This window comes from Cyclospora cayetanensis, unplaced genomic scaffold (assembly GCF_002999335.1).
Source record: "Cyclospora cayetanensis isolate NF1_C8 unplaced genomic scaffold, CcayRef3 CcayRef3_contig_28, whole genome shotgun sequence".
Classification (NCBI taxonomy): Eukaryota; Apicomplexa; class Conoidasida; order Eucoccidiorida; family Eimeriidae; genus Cyclospora; species Cyclospora cayetanensis.
In genome coordinates this window covers 16,274-35,546 of record NW_020312236.1, presented here as the reverse complement: position 1 = coordinate 35,546, position 19,273 = coordinate 16,274, and the positions used below count along the sequence as shown (strand labels likewise).

General features: G+C 46.5%; 3 protein-coding genes across 3 annotated transcripts; 1 reads left to right on the top strand and 2 right to left on the bottom strand.

Moving 5' to 3' along the window:
- Positions 1-4,832: 4,832 nt before the first annotated feature.
- On the bottom strand, positions 4,833-6,831 carry LOC34621036. Its single transcript, XM_026338575.1, has 3 exons — positions 6,163-6,831; positions 5,208-5,960; positions 4,833-5,081 (listed from the first exon to the last, which is right to left on the bottom strand). The coding sequence occupies exons 1-3, from the start codon at positions 6,829-6,831 to the stop codon at positions 4,833-4,835; spliced, it is 1,671 nt and encodes a 556-aa protein (XP_026194360.1).
- A 7,339-nt stretch (positions 6,832-14,170) lies between these two features.
- Positions 14,171-15,206, bottom strand: LOC34621037 (leucine-rich repeat-containing protein 23). The gene is made up of 2 exons (XM_026338574.1): positions 14,344-15,206; positions 14,171-14,234 (listed from the first exon to the last, which is right to left on the bottom strand). Exons 1-2 carry the CDS (start codon positions 15,204-15,206, stop codon positions 14,171-14,173), a joined length of 927 nt encoding a protein of 308 aa, XP_026194359.1.
- A 782-nt stretch (positions 15,207-15,988) lies between these two features.
- On the top strand, positions 15,989-18,703 carry LOC34621038. The gene has a single exon (XM_022734264.1). It carries the CDS (start codon positions 15,989-15,991, stop codon positions 18,701-18,703), a length of 2,715 nt encoding a protein of 904 aa, XP_022590527.1.
- Positions 18,704-19,273: the final 570 nt, after the last annotated feature.

The window sequence follows — 19,273 nt, the reverse complement described above, 5'->3', positions numbered from 1 at the left end:
AACATTCATATCCATTAGCATCTCCAGTGCTCTCAAGCTCCATTGCATTCTTGAGACAATGTACAAGAATTCTTTGGATGCACTCAGCTTTGCCGCTGTAGATAGATTTCCATCAAGGTTGAATGGTTGCGTCTACCACTGCACTACGTAGTGTGAGATAGCTCTCGTTCGCGAGTTAAGGCGCTCTCCACTTCTTATCAAACGACAATCCAGACTGCTCTGACCTTCCAGAAGGGCCATTGCTGTTGATATGGCTCTGGAAAGCTTGTTGCAAACACAAAGATGTGCATGTAGAGTTTAAGGCCTCGCACCTGCAGCAGCAGATATTATAGGCCATTTTATTATATTTCACTTCGCTCTTGCATGTGCTACGCGTGTTCAACCCAAGTGTCAGCTTGTATCAGGGGGAGGCCGACTCCCGATGGCAGTCAGTATGCGAGAAATCCACCGTAACGAGCAGACCCGCTAAGACATCCAGCTGCTTGCAGTCCGGCAACAGGATTTCACGGCCTATCGAGAGTGTAAAGATGTCCTTGGCATCCCCCAAACAGACAACGATAGCTTCAGAGAGGGTCAGTCCGGGATGACCGTATGTTCATCCATAAAGGGTTACCATGTACACCCGCGGATACACCTGTGGCGGCACATCCCGGAATGCTTAGTGTTGAAAAATTTACTACTGATGATACAGCTGCTTAACGGATGTATTTAGTAGCGTGTCTCCCTAACCTTTCTGTTGAGCTGGTCTCTGCATAAACCGGTGTCACGGCTTGATTGAAGGCTTGAAATGTAGCAAAGCATCAGAAAAAACTTCTGCCATGAATAGAGATGCCATTAAAGTGTTGTTTTTATTTAAGAACCCGCCAGGAAGCTCACTAATTTCCCTTCATCTTTCGAGTAGAACGCGAGGTACATCAACTCCAACCGGCTAAAATGTTTTTCGAGTTCTTGGCCATCCTCACGGTTGCCGTTCTTCTCTGGTCGGTAAAACTTCATCCGCGAATCCGTCAATATTTTATCCGCTAATGAAACATGGATCTCATCCATTTGTGAGCTACTTCGGTCGTACCTGTTGCAATGGCCTCTGTTGCCCCGAAAGGCGTTGACCACCCTCTACTTCCATCGCCCGAGGTGTTTTCTTCCCCACTGCTGCCAGCAAGAATCATATTACTGCATTGATTCGCTAAATCTGTAGCTTATGAGGGGAAACAAGACATCCTACAGCGTTCACAGCCAGTGCATGAGCGGAGAACAGCTCCTTGGAACCACGTGGTAAAAATGCCATGCACCATCCAGAGTCCCCATAGGGATATGCATGATTCTAGACTCAAAGCACACTTAATTGGAAGCCATCGATAGTCTCCTCAGGGACGATTTGCATTCCTCTGCCAGCGCGTTTCAGGGCTCCGATATGAGGGGAAAGGGAAAACTACGGTGCGCGTAGCTGCACCTTCCACAAACTCCGAGCATTCCCAGCTAGTTAGAGAAAACTTCGCGGATTTTTGCATTAGGCTCATAGTATCCTGCACGTAGTATTAATCTACGAACATACAAACTAATTAGTCACTTCTTTTCTTGTTCCTAGTCAATCGTAAGTGTAGCTGAAAGTGCCTACGGAATACTTAGCCCGCTGAAGGTTGCGCGAGGACCAAACAGCTTTTAAGTGGTGATCGTGCATAAATTCAGCTGCTTGCTTGCGGCATTAAATCATCTTTAGTGACAGACATCTTTGTTCTTCATCCTAGGTCTGACTTTTAGGTGCGGTGCAACCGGCTAGTGAACGTGAGAGCTGTAGCTTGGAGGCTTAAGGAAGCACCGGAACTCATAAAAAACGCATTTCCAGGAATATCTTGTCGTTGGTGGGGCTTTCGTTTGTGAAGGGACGTAGTAAGATAGTAGAAGGTCAAGCTGTCGTTGACGTGCGGCGCCTTTCGATGGTGCATTCGAGCCTGGTAGGGCCGTAATAACTATCCACAAGGCCCTTAATCACTCTCTGAAAGTCGCCAGTAGACTGTTTGTTCAGGAGTTTTCTTGTAATTCGACATGCTATCTCTAGATGGTGAGTTTTTCTGCTAGAAAATTGTTCCTCTCTTGAGCAAATACCCTTAACTACCAGTAGGATTGTGTGCAGCCCTAAAACTCAGTCAATTATATATTGCTGGGCAATAACCATCACAATGGTCCTTAGAAGCTCCGTTGGGCCTACCTAATCCTTGTTCCTACCGCAGTAGCAATAGAAAGCAGTCCTTGGCAGGCGCGGAGCCCCAACGCCAACTTGTGTTCTGTAGAGCTGAAATTGATTTTCCGCGGCTGAGCCCGAAATCCCCTTACAATGCCCTTACACAAGGGTAGGGTATGCTGAAATGAAGATAGGTACAGTTATTAAAGAATTCGAAGGCAGCCCAGCATGATCTCATCTTTCTAAGCGCCAAACTTGTCCACTGATATTTTAGAAACCTTAGCTTCAGTCTAGAAAATGCGGGAGATGTAGAAATTCTGCTATCTGGCTTCCCTATCTCTATTCCCAGGCTCGTGGGCACCCCTCTGGTGACCATAGCGAACTACCCTAGAACTTTGCCAGTTCTTCTTTCTCTTAGCTCACTGCATGATTGTCCGCACAGTGCAAAGGAGAAGGTGTACATCGCATTACAGAATGTCTTTCAAACACATGAAAACGGAAATTGTCAAGGGCCTAGCTTGGGTCAGTCCCAGATGCACCATGAGTGGAGCCCAAGGAGAGTTGTCTCCCACAAAGCCCCCGCATCCGAATAAGCAATCATTGCTTCTAGTATCGGCTACTATCTCATGCTGCAAATGCTGAATATTGTTCATAGCCTTATTACACTAGAACATGCAACGCTTATAATCATAATATTTAGATCAACAGCCTGCACCCCAATCGGCTCTAATAAGCGAAGAATAGTACGCGGGTCATTTGTAAAGCCAAATTTAGTGTATTTTCTTACTACAGCTTGGTTTTTGGACACACCATCCCAAAGCCTCACACTGACTTCTCCTTGCGGAAATATAGGTAGGCAGAAAAGAGCCAAGTGCACGGCTAACTGCAAAGCTTACAGTAAAGCCGTAATTGTAGTGAATTTTCTTAACGACACGGGGATATATCCAAAAGCGTCCAAAACTTCGGGAGGGGAATCATGGAATAAAAGGCGGAACACGGGTTTTTGCCCATCACTGTTTTGGCCGCTGCACCGATCATGTTTTCAGCGCGCCTCAAAGCACACGATGGAGACTGTAGGCATGCTATTGCCATGCTTCCCCTTTTGTCTCCTCAGATAACCACAGTAGGACAGTGAGGAATCCGACGAACTACCCTAGGTTTCAGTTTGCGGCATTTTCGTCAGTATAGCTTGCATGTTCTCGAGTGTCTGCATTACTTGGCAGCATACCTTAAAACAGCACATAACGTGAACAAACGAGACTGTCGGACTGATAGCTCCTTAGAAAGCTTGTTGCAGCCAAGACACTTCGGTTCTGTTCCTAAAAATCCATATCCTGAAAGTCAGTTACTGCGCGGCCCAAGCCATTCGTAGGTAGGGCTGTTTGTCTTTGGCTTAGTAGTATGCGTAGTAATAGCATACACCGCAATCGGCTGTAATAAACACTGGAAAACACGAAAACGAGTATTTAATGCTGATACCTCTCACATTTCCTGGGTTTAGCCTAGTATCACTACTCGCTATCCCAAAGCCCTACAGTGCCCTCCCTCCCTAGGAATAAAATGAAGAGGCGGCTGGACGATTAAATATTGTGCAGCACCAAAGCGAAAGCTTACGCTGCGGTGTTTCTCATCTTAGAAGCCACGCTTTGCTGCCTTTCTGGTGATTAAAGGTCGGGTAATTCAGCGCTTTTTCCAGTGTAAATTGTTGTACGATTTGTTGGGTATACCAAATCCGATGCGGCTCTAGCAGTACGAAATATTGGCACACGTGTTAGATGCCATAGCCAGCCTCACATAAAGCTTGATATCTTTTCTAATATGGCATTGAATACAGATTATTCAACCCACTGCGGTAAAGCATTCCTATAGGTTACAGGGGTCAAGGGTCGTTGTCTGCCAACACAGGTGCAGTTGGTACTGTAATAGTCCACGCTCTACTCGGTACACCTAGCACCAAAATGTGTGCTGAAGAGCTCGGAACCTTTAAGATTTGTTGCCCGTTCTTCACGCCTAGCACTACGCCTTGTGGAATGCCCGCATATGTCTAAAAGTCATGGGACTGAGTGTCCAATCAGCCATAGCTGTTAGACCACAGTGGACCAAAGCGATTCTAAGTGGTATCTGGTCTGTTCCCACTGGACATTTCTTTCTCATGTGTTATGTGTTCTGCTCAAATTGCCCTCAGTGCACTGCTTTCTCAAGCTCAATTTGAAAGAAACCATAAAACACCAATCAGTACTTTACACTGAGATACGCGTAATTGCCGCAATTACACGAGTGCATTTGTGGAGCAATATTAAGACTACGCGTTCGTAACTATTTTTACTAGTCTGTATCACACTAGATCTGGAGCCGGCACTGCGTGGGCCTACATATTGTCGGTGTATTGACGAGGTGGCGAGTATTCCATGTCGTACGTTGAGGCACTTCGATTCGTGCACAGTAGCATGTATTAGTTCCAGCAGTATGTTGAGCTGAGTGCTTGGCAGCTGCAACGTGCGACACGATGGCAGAGCTTCACGGCTAACTCGCCGTATGCATATGGACTCGTTTGCTCTATGCTAGAGAGAGACCCCGCGTCCCCTCGCCAATATCTTGTTTAGGGGCCCAGCCACAGTACAGCACACTTTTATACAACATTTCTCTTGGCGTTTCACGTACCAGAGCTTCGGAGTTCTGTTTGTCTTGCAAGCTCAGCACTGATTCTGTGGCTAGCTTGCTGGAGCTCTCGATATTCTTTTATGAGACCCAAATAGTCATCCAGTCCTCTCGTTGGCTTTTCAGTGCATGATGAGTCAGGAACTCTACGAATCATCCGCTGTACGCAACCATTAGCCACGCACATATCATAACGTAAATCCACTACATTACGTACCTTGGTGGCATCTCTACACGCCATTTTCTGAATTTGAATGGGCTATCAAATACTTGATACTGCACAAAAGTCATCTTGAAGCTGTTTCACAAATGGGTTTAGCATGTCGTACAATACTAGATTGGTCACCTGCGGGAGCCGGTCAGCATATGCTAGACCCGAGACTTGGTAGTCCATTCGTTGCCAGGGATGGCCAATAGTGTTGCCGTGCTCTCTAGGCTGCGGGCTGACACGGTTCCACTGATGCACTGTGGCGGCGCCAAAGCTATGGGTACTGGTTGTGGGAGGGTGCTGGACTGATTCAAATGCTGGGCAGGTGGTAGCCAACTTTGAGTTTGAATTCCCGTTTGCCGTATCTCTCTTATGAGGATTCAAAGGTGGCGCTTGTTCCTCTGCCCACCAGTGGTTGGCCTCATGTAATTGATACGCGTGCACTCTTGTATTGGGACTATAGAGCAGATCGTGGCATGCTTCATCCACTCGTCCAAGTGTAAGTTTTTTTTTGAGGATCAGCCGCGTAAGCGTGCCTTTACTGGCTAATTGGGAGGCCAATAGCTTGTATATATCTTCTGTAGAAATCCCAGGAGCTACGGGGAAGCCTTCGGCAGTACGAGAATACAGGCGGATTAGACTGAGCACCTCTTTCCTAACGTAGTAACGTATGTAGACGCCCTGGGAAAGATAGCTACATGCCAAAGCAACCGCCATCACCGTTAACATTGGAAGCAAATTGTTTTGAACTGATGCAGATATTCTGCAAGAGAATGGCCTCCGAAGATCGGACCCTTTATATGTGTAGGTGTATGTAATCCCTCTTGACCTGCTTTGTTCTTTCACGAGACGTTCATGGAGCTCAGGGAATTCCACCGGGTTCGCAAGAGGCACAAACAAATAGTGCTTCTCTACCTAATGGGCATGGGGCGCACATTCGAGGCAATACTCCGAAAGTGTGAAGTTGCCTATTTCAGAAGCGTAAATCGTTAGTGGTGCCTACACACAGAAGTGGAACGGCTCAGAGCGTTTTTGCCAGATTGCTGCTTCAAGTGTCTTATCGTGTAACAGATCTGCAGGTTTGGCGGTTTCAATCTAGCTGGCGTGGACAGCCGACCTCAATATCGAATTCTGCAGCGGATTCTGGAGTTAAAAGGTGGTTAAAAAGCCAGTGGTAGACAGCTTCGTTGGCTATAGACGAAGCAATATCCGGGTGGAAATGCATCTGCCAGCGAGTAAGTCCAGGGCTGAAGCACATTGCCTTTATCGAATCACTCCACGGTTTTCTTCCCCCGTGATCTGAAGGACTGCAGAGAGGGTCTAGAGGGAGTCCGCACTCGTGCCTTCCCTGGCGCTCCCTCAGAAGTTCTGTGATCAAGTGTAGCACTTCCGCCGCTTTTGCCTTGGATGCTAAATCTTCCACGCATGTTGCGGCTGCTAGAATTTGTGGCTCCTGAGATGCATCTGTATGAAGTCTGTAGCCAGTGTTGCAGGCCATTTTGCCATCTACACAGTCCGCGTTAGCAGGGCACGGAATGCACTCTTCCTCCTGTCGGCTGTTTTCTTTTTTTGCATTTGTAGCGCTACAATAAAAAAGGTCATCGGTCTGATCTTCCAAGGCAGCGTGGAAGCTATAAGCCATGCCTTCATGAGGGCGCAATTCATCAATTCGGTATGAAAGGAAGACTGCAGCTATGACAGCAGTCTGAAGTAGGAGAGGCCAAATGGCTGCTTTCTGACGCGCCAGTGGCTTCCGTTTCTCGCTTCCCTTTGATCTGCTTTGCATGTTTTACTTCAGTCGAAAAAGCAAGCAGATTACTTCATGGCAACTTTATCTTCCTATTGGATTTCTTATCCTGCAAGGAGCAACGGGTACATACCCACAGGAGTTGTGTCAGTTTGTAGTGGATCTTGTATACCTTTTAATCACAGTGCTTGCTTCTCACTGCCTCAGAATCACATGAATAGCTAACTATAAAAGGTATCATGCAAGCGTATCTCACGAAGTGGATATAACAGCTTACTGCGACACTCTGCAAGTAGGCACGTTGTTAACTCACTGCTACTTACCTTAGATCTATCCGAGTGTAAGATATTAAGTGAACAGCCAAGTGTCCACCTAATACAGCAGGAGAGCTCTTCGAAAGGGTTGTCTCAAAGTTCCACAGATATGACGGATAGCCTGTTGATGCACTTCCCCGACTGCTTCCCAGCCATGGAAAGTAAGGCGTTTAAACATGTTTAGGCACCAGATACACTATTTTACAACCACTTCTCTTATTGACTGAATACAGTAGGTACTACGCAACCTTCTATGGGAGTGGGGCTAGATATTCTGCAAGGTGATTACAGAAAAACCTTGTGAACGTTTAGAGCAAGCCACAGTTGCACAGAGAAAATTCCGGCAATTTGCGGTGACAACGATTACAAATTCGCCCTCGTGCTCTATGAACTAGCCAGGGAACTAGGCAAAGCACAGCGCTCATTCGAATCCATGCACGTACGGCAACAAGCTGACCCTCAATTCCTTATCCATCCGGTAGACACCTCTAGTGATCAATTGCAAAACACATGTACTGTGCAATGCAGGTTAGATAATGGTTCGGCATTCGTTCTGTGCTTTCTGAATTTGCTCCTATGGGGCGAGAGAAGCCTGTATACCCAGAAAACTGCCCATCCTCAGTCGGCATACTACTAACGTAAAACACACCTCCACAATGAACAACACCTATGACGAGCTTTAAGCTCTTAACTTCCTATTGCATGGGTGTACCAAGACTTAGCACCACCCCGGTCTGCAGAGCTGAGACCGCACTTGTCCTGGCCAGTGCGATGCAGTCTGCACACGCCTGCGCATACAGCGTACCACAGGGCAAAAACAATATCGTATCCCTGTACACCCCAGGGTGGCGCCATCACAGCCTAAGTAAAGGCCAAATCGGGAATACCATATGTAATGGTTTTTGCATGTTACGAATCAGAATAAACAGGCAATGCACGTTTATCCACAGGGAACGAAGTAGAGGTAGCTACTTTGATGTACGGCAAACCTCTTGTTCGCAGCACGGCGCTAAAGGCACATGCCTAGGGACTGTAAATCGTGCAACATGTAGCGGATGAGATGTTTTAGGCTTTTATGCCAGTAGGAAGATGTATGGTATCCCCTCCTTACAAGCGATACCATCAAAAGCATAACGGGCTCGGCTATGTCATTGAGACTTTGCTCGAAGGAGGTCACTCGTGCTTGTCTGCGTTTCTAATTGCTCACTTTCCATGTATGCAGCAGCATAAAATAAAATGCGAAAGAGAAAGAATTTACAAAATTCCTTCTAGCCCACAGTTGGCGGTGCATGCAGCCTTCAGAGAGAAGTCACATAGTACGTGGCTGGCCCAGGACGCAGCGAAGAGTGAAGTTTGATCGTATTGCCTGAGTTCATCCAGGGCTTGTTTGTCTGTGGCAGTACTTACAGGTGTGCACATTGCCCAAAGTACGCTACTAGATCCCTGGCCCCACGTATGAAACAAAATTACTCCTGTGCTTTTAAAGCAGACTACGGGGCTGCCCGCCAGATGGGAGCACGAGCCAGTGAAATAGGAGGCAAACATCTGGCTTCACAACTATATAGAAGAATCGAATTTTTTGGAAAAGTAAAAATTTTGACATTGACTGTTTATCGTTTTTGAGGAAGGTATCTTCAAGGAGGTCCCAACTTGATATCTTCTAGCCGTTTTACATACATAAACGAAGGTTTGTACTTCAATCTAGCGATGAAGCTACGGAGCAATTTAGTCCTTCGGCTAGTGTTTTCATGAAATGACTGCTGTAGGCGCTTGGAGATGTGGCGACATCATTTTTGCAAAGTTCTTCGCGGATGCGTCGAGCTAAGACGTTAGCATCGGTATTGTTACGTAGTCCTGTACTCGTATAAATAATTCGGTATCTTTGCTCGTATAATATGTAGACTTACTGTATGTCTAAAAGAGTAGTCTGGTTTTTAGGTCTAAACTTTCGGGGATGCCGACAAACATCCACTATCGTTCAGCAGTGAGTTGCCCGATTGAGCATGTTGTATCGTCAGCAATCCAGTATGTAGTAACTTCGTGACTTGCCACATGTAAGTGCCTAGTGCTTCCTGGAGGCCCAACTAAGGACACTCTTGACCCTTGTGAGCGTGTACAGATAGAAGGCATGTGGCCTGAGGAACCTAGGTTTGGCCTATGAGTGCTGCTCATGCATGGATTTAGGGGTCAGTTGATCCGGTTCCCTCATGATGCTCAGCATTGTGTATAATATCGGTGCGCATTACACGTGTGGTACTAGAATCGCGGGAAGTAAAATCATCAACAGGCCCGCATAATCCATTGACAATTCGCTTATTTTGGGAGCAGACTCATGAATATGCAGCCGTGAGCGTTATGGAACCAGGCATCAAATAAGTATATAAATACTGATTCGCTTGGAAAGATAGTTGCTGAAGTGAGTATGTCGATGTAACACCATGATACTTCATAGCCGTTTCGGTAGTAGTCAATGGTGCGTTCCGGCTTGCACCAGCGTGGTCACCTACAAGACGCCTGGTGGTTCTTAACAAATAGGGAAAACGACCAAGTTCTAGCACTTATTATGACTTTGGGATGTTGCCTCTAAGGTAGAGTATACTAAGCATTAGCATTAGTGGACTCGTTGGGGAAACAGGTAGTGTACACCTAATGGTGTATTGCATGTGAACACAGACGGGAACTTCGTAGCATTTGCCGATACTGCAGCATAGAGAGCTGGATCTACGCCACTTGGAAGGCACATAGAGCATTGGTTTTGTGAATTTCGCCCCCAGAACAGATGAAGCAATGAACGATTTTGAGAGAGTCCTAAAGTCCATGTGGCAGCTCTTACGCCGATGGGGGAGCTGCTTACTCTTTTGAGAATCAATATGCGGGTTTTAAACCATATTAATCGTTGTTATGATGACGTCGCAGAAAGTCTGGTGGTGGTAGCAGCGTGAACGTTGTACGCACAGGTTTTCTCATCGGGTGCTCCCTAAGAATGGCTTCATTGTGAACCAGTAGCCTATTGCTCGGCTACGTTCCTGTGGACAGCATGCTTTGGGGCCGCCTATTGCTATGGTCAAGGGCTGTTGTTCGAAGTCTCGTGGTGAATGCATCTCGCAAATGATTTTGACTTTTCATTGTTAATCATATATTCTAGTTGCTTGTGGGACGCTCCACTAATAATAATTCAGTTACAGACTTCCGGTGCATGAAGTATCACGAAGGTCCTCAGATAACCAGCCCACTCTACCAATAGACTAAGTACTCAGCTGTGAACCACCCTTCCTAGCATCAATAGCGGACCTTCGCCACTCGCGAGCTCCCAAAGAAAAGTTGCATTGCGAATAGCCATAGCTAGCGGTGTGCTGCATATCCCAAGGTCTCCTTACAATTTGGGGTAGGGAACACTTGAGGAATGAAAGTTGCAGTTCCCCAGAACGTCGAAGGCAGTGGTGTTACTGTGGTCCTTAAAGTGCTTTCATACTCTGCACACAGAACCTCTGCTGATTCCCTTAAATTTCGCTCTCTGCAAATCGGCTCCAGCAGCCTCTTCGGACCCCATAGCAGACCGAGCTCATTTTAGCGATGGATTGCAGCGGCGGCCTATCACCCCTGAAACAAATGCCGCACCTCCACTCAAGCTTTCTCCCCTGCTTTCCTATTGCTGCTCTCCATAAACCTCGGCCCCAACGACAGCTCGCTCCTGAATGGCGCTTGCTAGTGCGTTTCAGTGCTCTCTCGAGCCTCTTTAGCATGACTAAGTGGCAATCACGTCTAGTTCGGCTACTGCGCTCATGTAGACTTTCCAGGCTTTATGAGAGTTCTGCTAACTCCTCCTAGAAACTCGTGCAGGACCTATGCCAGAAAAGGTTTTTCCTGTTTTGCAATATTAATGCAGCTACGTAATAAGCGCACATCTGTAAAATAAACCTGTGTTTCACGCTTTCAGCGAAGTGGCTGGCCCACGTCTAAATTCCGGCCCATTACGAAGCAAGGACCTGCGTAACTCGAAAGGTTCAGTACTGAAAGGAAACAGACAGCTTTATTGCAAGCTCAACACTTGAAGACTGTTCGGCCACAGAAGATCGTGTCTACGTGCGCCATTGTTTATAAGCCAAGTTGAACAATCAGGGTAATAGATTCTTTGTCCATCCAGTGGCGTCAGTGCTGCCAATGCAAGAAGCAGCTAGCCGACAAATGTTTTGATATTTGCCCGTTCTTAGGCTCAGCTGCTTTTAAAAGCGTGAGCATGTGGAATTATGACACAGTCTAGAAAGGCTTCCTCGCTCATAATCACTGAATCACTACATTGCACTCATCTTAGGGGCTGAGGGCCCTTGTAGACTGTGGGCGCGCGAAGCCCCTTGTTCCTTAGCTATTAGTGCTTAGAGCGCGCTGTCAGCTAAGAACGAAGCGGCCAGAGACTACTATTGTGGTAGATCATCTAACAGCTTTCACAATGGTTAAGCGGACAAACCAGGCTGGAGCACGGCCACCTGCACGGCTGGCGCATAGAGCCATTACTGGACTAAGAACTGCACTACTGCCGGTATGAGTGGCTTATAGAGGAGCTGTGTGCTCTATGTCTGCAAAAAAATATGAAGCTTTCTGTAGTTCTTGACGGTAGTCGCTATGTACGAAACTAGGCGTCCTTCCCTCGGGCATGCTCTGATTCTGATAACCGGGGTTCGTCTGCGGTTGTTGCTTGAAAGTTTCTCAACTATATCTGGAGCATTATCAGCCATTAGAGCTGTGCTCAGGCGCCAGCAAGTATCTCGCTTCACACTTTTTCTTGTCTCCTCTAGGGCACAGAAATCAACTGTGCTGCATGCAGTGATTGTGTTGGAATGCAGGTAGTGCTCTGAGGCGGGGAGGTGCTACTAAACTATCATGTATATTGCTTTCCTTTTATGCGTTTTGTTTCCCTTCTCTTGTCCTATACTAGGTCACTAATACATTGCAGCCCACTGAAGCGCTCGAGGGAGCGCACCGCCACAGTCGTGTTGGTTTGGTCTATTGTTCGTTGTTGGCTAGCGTCTATCTTTCTTCCCTCCTGGTTCTGTTCACGAGTGTACGCCTACTTTGCCGCTGTTCCTTGCATTCAGATTTCGCTTTTTTGCCTGCGGAATGGCAAAACGACAGATTGTCGCACTGTTCTTTCCGAAGCTGGATTGGTTGGACAGATGTAGAAATTTATGCGGAGCGTTTTAAACTGGGCAGTAGATAAACCGAGGCTAAGGTACCTCTAGGCCCCATCTCGTACAAAATCTGTATTGAACTACACATTTGTACAGAGCTTATCAATTGGCCCGTCTGTTCCGATGTCGCTTTCGTTGCGGCATATACATAGCTCCGGAGATGAGTATAAGTACTTTACGTGTGTGAACTAGCTGTGGTGTGCAATTGGCTGTGCATACTCAGACTGTTTCGAAAGCGCAGCAGCTCTATTCCTCGCTGTCCCTTGCTCCTCATGTCGGAGCCTTGATGGGTGAGGACACCGAAAGGAGGAGTTGATTTGAGAAGAACACTCAGCAACTTTTTTTTGAGCAAATACTGGATTTGGTCCCTTCCCACCAAGGTCGTACATGGAGCGTTACAAAGTCTGTGCGTAACTTTAGCGCAAATAACTTTCCGCTCAGCAGCAGACCCGCAGATATGGCCATTTGGAAAACGAGTTGCCGTTAATAGATCCCTTCTGCGTAGGACCTGATGTGAATGCTAATATGGAGCGTGGCATGGACAGGTATTCAGGCTACCATTGGGACTAAGCCTTGTTTCTAGGGGGTTTCGTGATCCCTCTGGACCAGGGCTTCTGCTTCATAGGCTATGATTCATAAATTTCTCACAAATCGCTAATTTCATTCATGTAACTTGGTGCTGCACCCCACACTTACGGACCACAAAGGGCCCCGGCTTGGCAGTTGCGAACACGGAAATAGAAGAAATTCAAGCGCGGCCACCTGCACAACTTGCATCAAAGCTATTTTTGTGGTGGGTACACCGCCACGCTTAGCCCGAATGTGAAGATCCTGTGTTACGAGGAGCTAATCAGTGCTCCAAAGGAGCAGCCAACTGTATGCACGGTCAAAAGTCAGAAAATGTAGGGCCGTATACCAAGGCTGCTCGGTGCAGTGTTCATAAAAACTAAGTTAAAGCCTGAAGACTAATCTTTCACACTGTCTCAATCAGCTCTGGTATCGCACGAGCCACAAAAGCCTTGCTGAAAATTGGTGTATTGCTGCCTGCTCGCTCTGCAAGCCTTCCGTTGTTCAGCTTAGTGCCACTCTTGACCACTGTGACGAGCTGTATGAAAATGCAACATAGTTTAAAATAATAATGTTCCTAAGTGTTATAGTGACGTGACCTCCTAATAAGCCTTTGGTGCAGGCAGCCACACACCTGCCCTATCCTTTCAGGGCTAAGCGCCCTCTCTGCCAAAGCTCCTACAAAGGTTTTCATTTTCAAGTATAATGCTTAAGGCGTGCAATCATCAGTAGAGAAAGCAGCTGGAGTGGCTATTGTAGGGTCACTTTACTAAATAAGAGAAACTTACTATGGCGTCGCGGTAAGGCAGTTTGAGACCGAACGAAGGCGCATCAGCGAGCTTCAGCTCAAGAAGATATTTTGTAGGTTCAGATATGCGCAGCTAGTCATTGATGATACCTAGCTTACTACCTAGCGTATATGTGTGGCCTCTGGCATTTGTGATGCTCAGGCTAGTAGCGTAGTTCCATAATTCTGAAAGCAGGCACTCTTGTCAAGTTTTGCGTGTTGTGCTATTCTAGCGTATCTACAAACGTTTTCCTCAACTAAAAAGATAAATATTGTACTTCCTTCTTGGTTTTCACCCATAGCTCAATCTTGAGTAGACCGCGGATCTAAAGGACAAATAGCTTGTACTGTATGATAGCTTCAATCATCTCAGGGCTGGCAAGCCAGAAGCATGGCAGCGAAACGTATTGCTTTTGTCGGACCCATCACCGAAAGGTGTGCTTATTACACCAACAAAATGACAAACCCACTATTCTTGCTACACTCAACCATTTGTGGCCTGAGCCGCTTTTTTGGGTCGCTTACTAGCAGTAGGAAGCCGCCGGTACTGGGTTGACCACTGATTTAAGGACTCGTGCTGCGGAGAGGCTGTCTTTAGAAGAGCGCATTGAAAATCTTCCTCCACAATTGCGTTTGTCCTACTCTTCGTAAGCTACAACTTGCTTGCTTCACGTGTGCCTGAAGCCCCTGCTATTACGGCTGATCCAGTCCCATTTCCTCCTGCACATTCGTTTCGCATGGCGTCGTTGCTGCCGTTAGCTCATCAGAGGTAACCTCCCGGCCATTAATCCATTGAAGACGTGGAAGGACCTTTAATATTTCAGACCTAAACTGGTCGTCTCCAGCACTGGTGCCCAGAGGGGAAAGGCACACTTCTTTAAGCATAGGGAGAGAAACGAGAACCTTTAGTTGCTCAGAAGGAAGAGCGCAACCTTCGAGGTCCAGGGTTTTAATTTGGGGGAACTTTTCCAGTGGAAGCAGCTGCTGTATCCGCGTATGCGACAGATATAGTGAAGTTAGGGTGTCTGAAAGCGGTAAGCAGTCTAAACTCTCTAAGGGTGTTCCTCTAAGGCTTAAATGAGTAAGTGAGGGGGGATACACAAACCCCGTTAAAGTGGTTATGGGGTTTGCATCGAGTGATAGACGCGTGAGCCGCTGAAGTGGCAGGGTAGGGGCTTTACTTATCCTGTTGTTACTAAGGTTAAGAAGCGACAGGTATGGGAGCGCCCCTGGGCTCGCTAGACACGACACATCTTCAATATTGTTCTCTGCTGCATTCAGGGAAAGAAGATTCGGCAGTCTTGAGAACGCAGTAAGATTGCTTATTTTGTTACCTGATATATCAATATATCTGAGGTGCACGTAGTGTTGCAGAGCATCTGGTAAACTGGTTACTCCCTTTCCACAGCAAATCAGTCTAGTGAATGCATAGCCACTTCCGTCCACGGTGCGCGAGACATCCCTAAGCGCCCTATTAAGTACTTCACCATTCAGTGCAACTTCTGCATCTGCTGCACCAGACGTTTTGCCGCCCTCCTTAGCCTTTTCTTCCTTTCTCATGCCTGCTACAGCGAAAAACCCTTTGCACCCTTTACTGCAGACCCGGTTATCAGGATGTCTGTGGCGGCCACAAGGCGAAATAAATTGCCTTTACTGCGCTCCCTTCTTTGTATGCATGATGGATGCATAAACATGTGGGGCTTTGTCTTCAGAATAATCAAGATTTATAAATTTAGCTCATTTTCACTGTTTCTTCTAAGATTTCCTTGGTGTTTAACGCCAAGCAATAGGGTAGGAGAGTGCACTGGCTTCTACGAGACGCGTCTTTGAAGGACAAATAGAGGATAGACTGCATCTTCTTGTAGCACTCGAAAATTTTCGTTTTCTCGATCTCGAAATTTCCAGATACAGTAAAAACAAAGTGCGCCGTTCGTTGTCTTGCTAAATATAATGTTTTAGATGCATGCGACTCTTGAGGAGCCCCGTTTTTTGCTTAGGCATGCATACATCTGGCGGGCAGCCCCAAGGTCCTTCTAGAACAGAGCTACTCTGGTTTGAAATGCCAACGCACATATTTGTTAGTGTAAACTTAGCATCTAGAGTGTGTTACATCACCACCACATTGTATGACGCGTAGCTACAGTATCACGTAGAGCATGTCAGTTTTCCATTGCACGTAAAACACTTCAACACAGCTATATCAACTGCAAAGATATTTCACCACTTGCCGTAGGTTGCATGAATCAACGAAGGGTCTACATATCACGCTTCCTCCGAGTAAAAAGCAAAGCGCGACAGGGAGTGGCAACCTTCGAAACCGATGTCATTTATGCGCTTTAGAAATGGACAGGCAGCAGCGGCACAGTTCCGTTGCCTCTACAAAGAAGGCTGGGCAAAGTGGATCAGCCTTCGTGTCATGTTGCACTTTCATTGCACTTCATCAAACTACAGAGTTAATAACAACGGTTGCCACTATTTATGCTCTATTCGGCAATGATATAAAACTGTGGGCTACGCCGGTGAGTGCTGACTTGCCATTCGACATAATTGCTATCCTCTGCTTGGTTATATTTGCCGCGGAAATCTTCGTTAGCTGCGTAGGCAAGGACAATTACACGTGGCACACGTTTTTCTGGTTTGATTTGGTTTCAACCGGAACACTCGTTCTAGATTTATCATGGACATACTACGAAATGTACCTGGTAGTCGAAGAGAACTCAGACGTGGCGTCTAACGATGTAATGCAGGTGTCTCGTGCTGGAAAGGCAGGCTCCCAGGTGGCTAGGGTGCTTAGGGTGATCCGCTTAGTTCGACTAATCAGAGTAGCAAAGCTATACAAAACCCTGGCGCTGCGCTTTCAAGTAAAAGACGAGTCTCCTATACAGCAAGACATGTTTCTGGAGCCTGGTGACCGCGCACCTGACGATGTCGTTATAGAAGAAGAAGCGGACCCTACTGACGATGGTGCCGAATATGACAGCAAAATCGGAAAAGAGCTTACTGACAGGACTACTAGGAAAGTTATATATATTATCCTTGCGATGACCATTGTGCTGCCATTTTTGTCTGAAGAACAATATGTTTCGCGTACAAGCTCTGAACAATCAGGACTAGACAGTGTTGCGGAGTCTGCCACAGCCGCAAAGCGGTACAATACGGCTCCCTGGTGGAGGATGTATTCCTCGAATGTAATTTATTATATCAACTACCACCGAAAAAACGGACTAGGATACGTCCAAGGGGAAGTAAACCCGGCGTCTTTAGTTTACATGGAACTACCCCTGCCGCTTTCCCATGTAACTGAGTCAGCTGGTCGAGTTTTCGTGGACCTTGCTTGTCTAGGGTTCAAGAGCTGTGACCACCCGTTGGAGCTGCCTCCTGATCGCGCTACTAATCTGTTACTGGCCACTGCAATAAACGGCACAATGCTTACCGACGAACTGGAATCGGTCGACTCGTTGAGGCCAAGTGAAAGGGAATTTATATCCTCAGCATTTTGTACGGGGCCCTCAGAAGAAGTTGCAGGGCCTTTAGAAACACAGAAGGCATCTTCTTGTGTTGATGAAAATATCGTAGTCTTCAAGGCTGTGTACGATAAGCGCGAACTATCTCACCTGGAATCTGCCCTGAGCATCCTCAAAACGGTGTTCGTCTGTCTGACTATGGTTATTGGAACAGTGGCGATCAACCATGACATCAACACGCTGATTTTACGACCAATAGAGCGAATGATTACGAAGATGAACAAAATTAGAAATAACCCCCTTGCTGCTACCAATATGAATGCAGAAGGAGATGAAGCTCAGGCTGAAGAAAGAGCAGACAGCGCAACAGGCGACCCACTGCAGGTTTTGAAAACTTTAATAGGAGGTAAGGCTACCAAGATACAAAAAGAAAATTACGAAACAGCCATCTTGGAAAAAACGATTATAAAGATTGGCGGCCTGCTAGCGCTAGGCTTTGGAGAAGCTGGGGCGGAAATAATTGCCAAAAATATGCATACTGCAGATGGCAACATCAACGCAATGATAGAGGGGCGCAAAATGGAAGCAATATTTGGATTTTGCGATATAAGAAATTTTACAGATGCAACGGAGATCTTGAAGGAGAAAGTTATGGTATTTGTTAATCAGATCGCAGAGATCGTACATGGCACCGTGGACCAGTTCTCAGGGAGCGCAAACAAAAATATTGGGGACGCATTTCTCCTTGTTTGGAAGTTTCCAGAAAGGGAGATTGCAGACGGGGTGAAAGAGCAGATCATTGACACTGTCACAAGCAATAAACTGGCAGACATGGCCTTGATGTCGTTCGTCAAAGTTGTGGCGGGAATCAACAAGTCGTACACTTTGTCGGAATACAGAGACATCCCAGAAATTATTGAACGGATGGGAACGGGTTGGAAGGTTAAAATGGGGTTTGGACTCCATGTAGGCTGGGCCATTGAGGGCGCGATTGGATCAGAATACAAAATAGACGCATCTTATTTGTCTCCAAATGTCAACATGGCGTCCAGGCTAGAAGCAGCAACAAAGCAATATGGAGTGTCAATCCTCATATCATCTGACCTCTACGACATTATGTCTCCACAGACACAGACGTATTGTCGTCAAATAGATCGGGCAACCGTGAAGGGCTCAAAGGTGCCACTAGGTCTCTACACCGTTGACTTAGATCCCGGAAGACTGCAAGTTCCAGCAAGAAATCCCGTAACTGTTACCTCCAAAAACACTGTTTTCCTTCAAAGACAACAGCGGCTTCGCGAAAAGCATAAACTATGGTCCAGTCGTACATCGATATCCGCAATGTTCGAGACTGATCCCGATATCGTTTCAATGCGTGAACATTTGACTAAAGAGTTTTTGGGTACATTTCGCTCAGGCTTCAGACACTATGAGGCTGGTGAGTGGTATACCGCGAGGGAAATATTTGTCCGTACACAGTATATGCTAGGTGTAGAAGACGGTCCGTCTACTGTGCTCCTGCATTTCATGAGTACCAAAAACTACGTTGCACCAGAGGACTGGGCAGGATTCCGCGAGCTCATTGAAAAATAGCTTGATTTTCTTTGCGGCCTTACTGGACATTTTTAAATATATCGTGAGGATGGATAGTGCAAAACTTATGACACTTTCGGCACTACATGCCTTGATGTAGGGACGTACAAGCTTGCCACAACCGGTCATTGCTAGCTTATATCAATGCTAGCTATGGACCCTTATAAATACACTGAATTGTCAGATGAAACCATGCACTGCATTGTTTCTGTGTGGCACTGCTTGTAGAGTTATGCGTGCCATGCATCGAAGGGGTACCGATCAGCTGAGTCTTTCATGATTGCAGGTTTCAGTGTCCTTTATCGAGCCTAATCTTACCTCATGTGGCAGTATGTCCTGATCCATGATCTCTCGCTTAAGTCTATGAATCCTTACTTAAATATGATGTTGTTCTTGTGTGGTTATCAATTGTCAACAAAATGCTTATGTGCAAATCATCACAATTAATATGAAAAGTAAAGTCAGTTGTATACCGTCATTATAGTACACAGCAATTTCTCTCTCAGTCGATGGTATAATGAGCTACAAAATAATCACCCTTCCACCATCTTTCCTCGTACCAGAAGACGC